The sequence below is a fragment of the Aspergillus melleus genome (genome assembly GCF_016097325.1).
Source record: "Aspergillus melleus strain CBS 546.65 chromosome Unknown contig5, whole genome shotgun sequence".
In the NCBI taxonomy this organism is placed as follows: Eukaryota; Fungi; Ascomycota; class Eurotiomycetes; order Eurotiales; family Aspergillaceae; genus Aspergillus; species Aspergillus melleus.
Genome location: NW_025763374.1, coordinates 2,981,956 through 2,991,256, shown reverse-complemented (window position 1 = coordinate 2,991,256; position 9,301 = coordinate 2,981,956). Strand labels below are relative to the sequence as shown.

The 9,301-nt window shown below is 46.5% G+C and overlaps 2 protein-coding genes across 2 annotated transcripts; both read right to left on the bottom strand.

The window, feature by feature from the left end:
- Positions 1 to 665: 665 nt before the first annotated feature.
- On the bottom strand, positions 666 to 888 carry LDX57_009381 (uncharacterized protein; the record flags this gene model as incomplete). The annotated part of the gene is made up of 2 exons (XM_046091107.1): positions 666 to 695; positions 760 to 888. 2 exons carry the CDS (start codon positions 886 to 888, stop codon positions 666 to 668), a joined length of 159 nt encoding a protein of 52 aa, XP_045947084.1.
- Positions 889 to 4,719: 3,831 nt separating this feature from the next.
- Positions 4,720 to 4,953, bottom strand: LDX57_009380 (uncharacterized protein; the record flags this gene model as incomplete). The annotated part of the gene is made up of 1 exon (XM_046091106.1): positions 4,720 to 4,953. One exon carries the CDS (start codon positions 4,951 to 4,953, stop codon positions 4,720 to 4,722), a length of 234 nt encoding a protein of 77 aa, XP_045947083.1.
- Positions 4,954 to 9,301: the final 4,348 nt, after the last annotated feature.

The window sequence follows — 9,301 nt, the reverse complement described above, 5'->3', positions numbered from 1 at the left end:
AACCGCCCTATTAGTGAACGTGAAAACAGAACATCTCAGCACTCCACCCCAACTCAAGTGATTAACTATATGCTCTTTTGACGCCCATTTCATCGTTCCTTATCTGTGGTCGGCTTTCATCATCTACCTTCATATATATATATGTGCTTTGCAAGATATAGAGTACATTAATACTGGTTAAAATTTAAAAGGCGTCTTTTTCGTGTTAATGACTCCTAGGCATGGCTTGGTGCAACAACAGTCACAAGCTCGTGGTGGCAGGAACGATGAGGTTTTCGACAATTCGAGAGTCTAGCAAAGTTACGTGAATATTCGAAGACTCGCAAAATCTTTCACAACACCCTGGACGACTCACGTAGTGGGAATGTAGTGCTTAGGCATTTGCTCCGCTTTATCTACCGTCGTGTGGATGATTAGGATGAATAGTCTGCTTCTTTACAAAGCTCGTCCTTTGTTTTACATCGAGTGTTCAAAACAATTAACTCCGTCAAAATATATTAGCCAAGTTCACAACTATGGAACAATGGTACCGGAGACAAAGAAAATAACTGATAAACAAAGTACTAGGAAAGATTGGGACAGGAATGTTCTCTGATTCTAAGTACAGACTTAAGTGCTTGCTATGAATGTATGTGTCGAGATCAAGGAAAGACGGGCGAGCCCAATTAATTCACCAGGAGACCAATGGCTCTTGGCTATGAGTGGATGCTAAATTGGTTGTGAGAGGTTGAAAAGCTTTCGATAATAATATTTACTTACAAGTTTCAATTCTTCAATGGTCACGACAGACGCAGTAGCAGACAGGAACTCCACTGGTTCAGACCCGACCGACCAACGGTCCACGTTGTCGATCTCGATCGCACCGTCAGCCTTGACGTATTTCTGCATGAGCAGGGTGGTCACAGTGGTCAGGGCACTAAGAGAACGGGATTGGGATTGGCCTGGCCGATGCTCTATACAGTGCTCAAGAGCCGCTGTCCAAGTTGTTAGCTACATGCCATGAAATCGGTGCTATGGGATTGCTCCCTACCAATTTGAATGAGCCCGTCGAGTCCCAGAAGAATGTTGGAGCACTCAATGGCTTGATGCTCCCAGCCATTAGCCAGTAGATATGATAGCCCGTTGAGGACCTCCATCCAGTTAGCAATTTTGATGATTGGGAGCAAGGGCCAAGCAGCGTAACATTACCTGCGCTAGGATAGAGGCTAATTGAAGCTCATTTGGGAAGCGGTCGTAGGCAACAAGGTTATCCAGAGTGAGAGGGAGGTCGGCACCAATAGAATATAATGCCTCACCGTGTTTGTATATGTCTTTGGTGGATATGACGTTAGGATGTTGGACTGTTTTTAATATCTTCAATATTCTATCTCGGCTGCGCTCGGGGTATGCGCGCACAGCGAATACACGAGAAGGACGGGTGCGATGCACGGCAATAGATACAGACCCTGCTAGATCACAGATAAAGATCGGTGTTAATGCATCCCAGGGAGACTCGTTCCGCAGAATTAGTGATTGGGCAACCGAGTCACCTTCTTCAGCAATATTGGGGAGTAGGAGATCTTTTGGTGGACCTTTAAGGGATTTTTTCGGAAGGTCGTGCGCAGACCTCTCTTTTCTTTTGCCCCTCGATATTGCCGAAACGTGATTATCTGGCTTATGAGGCTCATCGGATGTAGAAATGGATGAGTCAGTCGTATGTTGTCCGTCAGCTAGAACGCTTTGGAAAAATATCTGAGTAAAGTGTTTGTCTTTGCGATTCATGTTTGCAACGAGAGGTATTATGGGAGTATTAATGGAAGTTCTTAATGGCACAAACAAAAAGGAGGCCTAGGTAATTGGTTTTAAAGGAGGGAATGGCCCAATGTTTTTAAAGTCAAGCTAAAACCGCCTCAGCGAAGTGGTAGCCTCAGCGGTATAGGCTCCTCAGCGAAGAGAGCATGTCCTATGCCAAAAATGAGATTTTTTGATTGCTTCCCAGCAGAGGATGGCGTATATATATTGAGTGAGAAGATTCCATCTTTCCTTAATTCCGCCTTACTTTCCTTTTTGTTTGAATACATTTTAGTGACTACAGATATGGAGTCTTTTCTATTTACTGATGCTGAACGGCACTTGACCACCGAACGACAACTGAAATATCAGGGAACAGCTAAGATAAACTTGGACCAAATTTTCTTCCATCCTTCTGTTAATATCAAAGTTGATCAAAAAAATGTGGACCGGATCTCTGAGATATTTCGTAAGGATGCATGTCGACGACTGGATATTCGAAATCATGTAACTGCCATTGTCTCTAGGCGGCATCTGAGAAGGGCACTTCGGGCCGCAGGAATCACAAGCGGGGATTTGATGACTAACAGCCCCACGCAATACCCGCATCTTCATTTCGCCGCTGGCCAGATTCGATGCCTCCACGGTCAACACAGACTCAAGGCAGGCGAAGAGACGCTGCCACCCACGGAACGGTGATGAACTGTAGATATTTATCTGGATGGTTTGTCCTGCGTGCGTTTAGATACGGCGGCTTCCTCTAACTTTCTCATAGATATCAGCCCGATCTTGCAAAATGCTTTCGTAGACGAGTACGCAAACGAGAAACAGCCGAGCGATGGTGAAATATACCGCAAGATCCGTCAGTACCAGCACGAGCATAATGTCTGCTTCCAGAAACGATGGTGGTCTCGTTTGTCGGATAATAAAGCCAAGCGCCTGCGACAGCTCATATCCTCCCCGGATAATGTTGACCTCTGTGCGGCGTTCGATGGATTACTCGCGATACCAGGATTATGGAACGGGATGAGTCTTGGCTCCTTGAATAAGGTGCTAGCATTGAAGTGTGATGAGGTTGGTTCCCCCCAACTACCTGCTACCTGTGGCTATTACCAACATCATGTAGGAGATCGTGCACTATCTCAAGCATATAAAGAGATTCTGGGCCACGCTTGTGGATCATGATTTCACAAAAATGGCCAAAATCGATCTTCATATGATGGACAGTCTGCAGCGACACGCCCCAAAGGCATCCGAAGCGGATAGGAAAGCCGTCAAAGGCCTGATCGTTAGCGGCGAGGTCTTCTCGGAGTTCAGTGAGCCCGAACGTCTCTCCATTTGGCATAGGTTGAGGTCTTGCGAGGATTGCGACACAGTTATTTCATCCCTTCATACTTTTTTCCGCGATATATCCTATCTCAATGCCTGTGCGGACGTTGTGAAGCGGCTGGTTGTTCTCATCAAGCAGTGTCTCACAATACAGAAAGCATTAGGACACAGCTTTCGATTCCGTAGCGCCAACGAGGATTGCCAAATACAAATATGGAAACGGTTTTTTGCAGATAGTCTGACAACTCGGCGGAACAGCGAGAGAGTGACTACCGCCAAATTTGAATGTATGTCATGCGATGGTATCCGGAGATAGTTAAAGAAGAACAAAGTCACGTTGTTAAGGCTAAATCTACACGTGTGACGACAGATGAGAATGTTATCTATGACTTGGTCGCATTCGCCCGACAACTTGGATTTCATTCGAAACAAATCGAAGACATTTTAAAGCAATCTTCGGACCGGCAAATCGCGTGGGTTATTCTGTTGAGAGCTCGAAGAATTGATTGCTATCATTATGACAGCAGCTCATTTGAGGCTCTTATCGACCGTGTTGTGGAAGTTTTCTTTCATGCGATCCTCAATGAGAATGAGCCAGCAATAGAGCTTATTGCTAGCAGAGCAGTGAGTTTGAAAAATCGTTGCGAGCCTTTTTTGATACAAGCTCAGCGACTGGATCGGCCGCGTCTTTTTTTTGATCAGTTACACACGGTATTGTCGTTGCAGCGACATGTGTCTTCATTTTATATAAGACAATCTGTTTATTTTGCCTTCTTCGATAGACTCCCTATGTCCAACACAGGCTTGAGAACATTGGAGCGACATTCGCAAGAGCTCTTTCCGGAATGATTTTCACCATTATTTTTTTCAGATGAGGGCCATTCGATGCATGACGGGATTCAGGTAACAGTGGAATTGCAAACACGTAATGGTCGTGAGAAACAATTCACAAGCCGTGCTCAGATGCGAGAGATCCGTTGGGCGCAATGTCGCTATAGACGGGAGCAAAGACGGGAAGAAAGACGGAGGAGACGGCAAGAGCTGCGAGAAAAACATGAGACAGAAGAAGCGCCAGCCATTCTTTGAGGGCTCTCCTTCCGAAATTCTCCCGCCAGTGAGAGCAGCGCCATGAATGATGCAACTATGGCAATAATAGTTGTCCCAGAAAGATCAAGAGCTTCTATATCAGACGGTTTTCAGTTTAATTCCGAGGATGAACGTTCCGTGCAGGTTCAGCATGATACAGAGGGAGCATTTTCAGAAATCTCCGAGGTAGAGCCGCTACAAATAGAAGAGAAACCGACGGAGACAATGCAGATCAACACTGATCAAGAACAAGGCCCGTGGAAAAATGGATCAGTATTAACAAGAAGCATTGAAGATGGAAATGTAAAAAGAAAGCAAGAACAGTTTCAGCGCGAAGCTGACCAAGCTGCTGTCGAACAAACTAGACAAGAGAATCTTCAGCGTGAGACCGAACCAGTTGAGAGTGAACGACAGCAGCATGAGACCAGAGAAACAGCCGTCGAACAGAAACGCCTGACAGAAGAGCGCGAAAGTAGATCTGGGCGAGAAGTGCTACAAGAAACCGAAGGGGACATCGCAACGCAGTCAAATTCACTAGATGACAATGGAAGTCAAATACAACCTAATGATGCAACTGATGCTCAGGGAATCACCGCTGTTAATATAGGAAAGCCCCTTGATGGACTGCTGCAGGGCGAAGTGAGACAGAATCTGGTAGGCAGCGAAGATATACATGAGCGCGATCAGTTGACCGAAGGTCCAGGTGAAGCTGCCCGGGACGCTCACGTCGAAGAGGCCCGAGTGGCTCAGCAGCGAGAAATCGCGCATGCTCAGCTACAACAGCAGGATAATCCATTGTCATCAGATGATCGTGGCGCATCCGCTCATAATCCACAGCGTGTCACTCAGCTAGATCTGCCTATTATGATTGCTAGATGGCGTCAAAGCGCGAGCAGGTCGGATAACGATGATACAGAGCGACAATAGTTGCGATCGTCCAAATCTGCCGGATTGAGAAAATCTTGACTGAAGATAAAGCCCAATTATCGAGACATCAATCGCTTAGGCATTCTTGACGCCGCCATAAGCGATGAACTAGGGTGGAATCTTGAAGCTAGTAATCCAGCCCCTATATTACCGGCGCAGGCGCTACATATAACCGGGGAAGCGGTGCCAGATGTGCAGCCGGATGACCATCCGTTCACCGCGGCTATGTCTGTTGGGCCAGCTGATCACAGGGAGCATGCCGCTCTGGCATCGGAAAAGTTATTCAGAATCCCCAGCCAGAGTAATCAAGGAATCTCATCAATGGCTACGAAGTCGGCTGAGAAAGCTTTGGGTCTTGTTCAACAAGAGCAAAGAGGATCCACAGCGGATCCAGAGCGAGTTCGGAAAGAATGAGATCAATGAGCGGCGGCAGAGAGAGCGCTCTTTGAAGAGGATGCCGACAATCAACTACATCTGTTTGAAGTGTTAACAAGGTTAGACGGTCCAGAACTCATCCACTTGTTTTAAATCGAGACCATTGAAATCAGCAGTAGTGCAAACGATCAGTTCAATCATTTCACAGAAATCAATCCAAAATTTGAGATTCACGAAGTCACGCCGCCTGCGTAAAGCTGATAAATTTCCAAGACTGCCGCGCGCCATGAACGCCCGTCCCGATCATTGGGCATCAAAGCAACACGGGATAAAGTTAAGCAGCGACAGTTCAAGGCTATTTTTCCATCCGGTATTGGACAAATGCAGATGGATAAAATTGTCAGCGATAGAAAGATCACACGGACACGGCGAGCCTCAAAGATCATCATTCAAATTGATTTCCGTGCGTGGGCGGAACGAAATCACACAGTAGAAGTTTCACAAATGAAGCTATGTGGTGTCAAGCGGCTCCGAGCTTTAGAAAATGAAGTTGAGAAAATTTGCATCAAATCACAGATCTCTAACGCAGGTTTGGTATCATCGAACCAAACGAAAAGGTTACATTCAATTGGACCGCAAGATGGGAACGAGCAGATGCTGTCGGGTATAAATGAAGTGGTTCAGCAAGTCTTATCTTCTGTATCAATTATTGGGCAAATGGTCGGCTTAGGAACGAATTTAAATGCTATTCCAGCTGGCAGGAATGTCGTCATCATTTTCCGAGCTTACCAGCGCAAGAAATGGAGAAAGTTAGACACGATATCGGTTAATATCTCAAATCCACATGAAGCTCAAAAAATCGCCGATCGGTATGCGCGAGTGGAGGGTAAGAATGCACGTTTTTATGATTGTATCCTCCGAAAGGTCAGCGTTAACCAGTGTGTTCGTGCGGCAATCGATGATAGAACATATACTGTCCTTATGAGTTTTGGGAAGGAACTCCATGTGACCCGACAGCGGATAGCTTCAGTCGCAAGGTTATTCGATGAGGGATTGCAAGACTCGGGGGTATGATAGGCTGCTTGCTATAGAGTAAAATCTATCATGGCTGAGAACGCGATCGGTAATCCCGTAATGTCTTCCACGCGTAGTTCAACGACTAAAGATGTCTTATACTAGCAGTGAACGCAGGTCGGCGGCTGTGAGACCAAGCAGGTACTGAGATCACGGTCTCAATATCTGGACGGTTTGAAGCTCGACGGCTGGGGTCCTGGATCTTAGGCCATTAGGCTTCTGTCTATGAATCTCGCACCCGGGTCACAGATATAGATGCCTCAGACATTGGCCCCGCATCATGGCGCCTCTGACCTAGTCGGTGCTGAGACAGAGGACTGATGGCCGCCTGCGTCCCCCGACCGTGAATCTGTGCCCTTTGTGGATCGGAAGCTCTCGTGGCCATGAATCATACTGCATACGACCGGTCATGCCTCCGAACTAGGTTGCAAAATCCCGGGTAGAGGAAGTACTGTCCGCTCTACCCTGAACGCGTAATGCAAGCAAGTACCCATGATCTAAGCGGCCGGTTTTCCTTCCCACTTATAGTATACTTCTAACGCAGTTCCATAACGTGCAAGCAGTGCATTCGATTTCACCACAAAATAAAGACATCGCTAAACAGATCTGGTTTAGACCAAACAAAATTCGACACCACCTAATTCAAGGATAACAGCTAATGCGCACCGCAATGAAATACGGGAAACTAGGCAAAAACCCCAATATTGAATAGACAAAACACACATACAAATTAATACAAGGTTATGTTAACAAAATAAGTCTATCATGCTAAGTCAGGGCCCAGAAGCTATTTTGTCCAACTAAACTTAATGTCACCGTACAACCTAACCCTCTTGAAACATATTAGCAACAAACGAACGAATATGTTCTCTCAGCCCTGCCCAGTGGGACACTGGCTGGCTCCCTATCTGATTAACACCAATCCCAAAAGTACCTGCTTGCCGCTGAAGTCGACGATATTCTGCAATGCTGGCCAAAAACGCTGTCATGGTAGACCTGACTTCTTCCGCGGCCGAATGTAAATTTGTCTCACATTCTTGGCGACGCCGGTTTCTCCATTCTTCACAGGGTCGATAAACCGTCTCAAGGATGTGGCGGAGGATTCGGTTATAATCTGAGCGAGTTATCGGGTGTTGTTCGTATTCTATGACCATTGGGTGGAACCCTTGTACAACAAGAATACAGTGTCCATCCACAGACATGGATGCTACTTCCCGATGGCGTGCACCGTTAACTGAAGAGCATAGTTCTGAAGCAAGGGGATGGTTGACAATACCCCACCGAGGGTGCGATCCCTTGGTTGCACACTGACAAGAAATGATGACTGGCGGTTTGAAGCGGCGAAGGAAGTCGATCGTAAGATTGAACAATTCGTCCGTTACGTGTTGTTTTTCTTGGGCTTCCATGGCATCCATCCTCTTGTTCGTAAGTAAAGGAAAGAGATCGATGATGATAATATCGCGTAATGTTAAGCCCAGAGGTTCTAGAATCTGCTGCAGCCAGCGCAACGTAGGTGATTTTCGTATCATATCATCTCATGGAAGATGATCCCAATCGCTTGGATTGAGCAACAGGATAGCCGGGAAATTCAGGATCCCACAAAGTAAACCTATGAAGTTGGATAGGCCTTCACCTCCCCAGCCTTTTCTTCTCCACAGTTCTCGTGCTGGTTGAAAATACGGGTCATCAGCCTCCAGGCGGGTTATTCTTTGGCGACTATCCAGGTAGGGACGCAGGACATCCTGTACGAGGTCTTCAAGCTGTCTGGGAACTTCGAATTGGGTATGAGGCGATGCTTCGCTTAGAGAAAGCCATGACACGGCTTCTTCTAACGTGCTATCTGCAAGTTGTTGGGTCTGCGTCATTGGGAAGTCAGAAGGAAATGTTTGTTTTCCTGGCAAGCGTTAACTACGCAGAAGGACGACATGATTATTTATAATCTATCACCCTCAGCACCAAATAGACCAATAAGACCAATGCAGTACAACCTGTAGAACAAAACGCATTCAGGCTTTCCTTGTTAATCACTCCTGCTGGAAAGGACATTATTCAGTGGAGATAGCTCCCGCATGCAGAAGTCCGACCGGTAAGTGAGCGGTCGCGGTCTGTGCTAGTTCCGGCCTCACGGCATCGGGTCATCGCGTCGTTTGCGGTCTTAAAATGCTTACACCCCCAGGTAGGAGTTGCTGGAAGGCAAACGAAGCAGTCAAAACGTTTATTATTATAAATGTTTATTACTGAACAGGCTGTTGTTTCCAAAGCCGCGCATTAAATGTGGATGAATCTCTCCCCCGCCTTACCTCATGCCCCACAACCCAATTCTGCGAATTCCCAAACCAAGAAGCCAAAATGGAGAGCTCATGGCTAGGAGAATAAGCATAAAAAGTGCATCCATGCTAATATTGACACCTGACAGTTCGCCAATAATCATACTGCGTTGAGCTTTTTGATCTCGATCTTCATCTTCCATCATACGCAGAATCCGATTGATTTGGTTCAGCCTCGCCTGTCGCCTTCGACGATATTCTTGCTCCAATTTTTGAAGCTTTCGGGCTTTGCTCTCGATTATTCGTGCTTTCTCTTTCTGCATTCTATCGAGCTTACGTCTTAAAGACGCCTCGAAAGCTTTCCAATGTTCTGCTCGGCTTTCTTCTGTTGCATTTCGCTTCCGTTTCTTTTTTTTCGACCTAGTTGACCGCCCTGCTGCAATCCCTAGGATTTGCTGGCGCTGGTAAAGTAG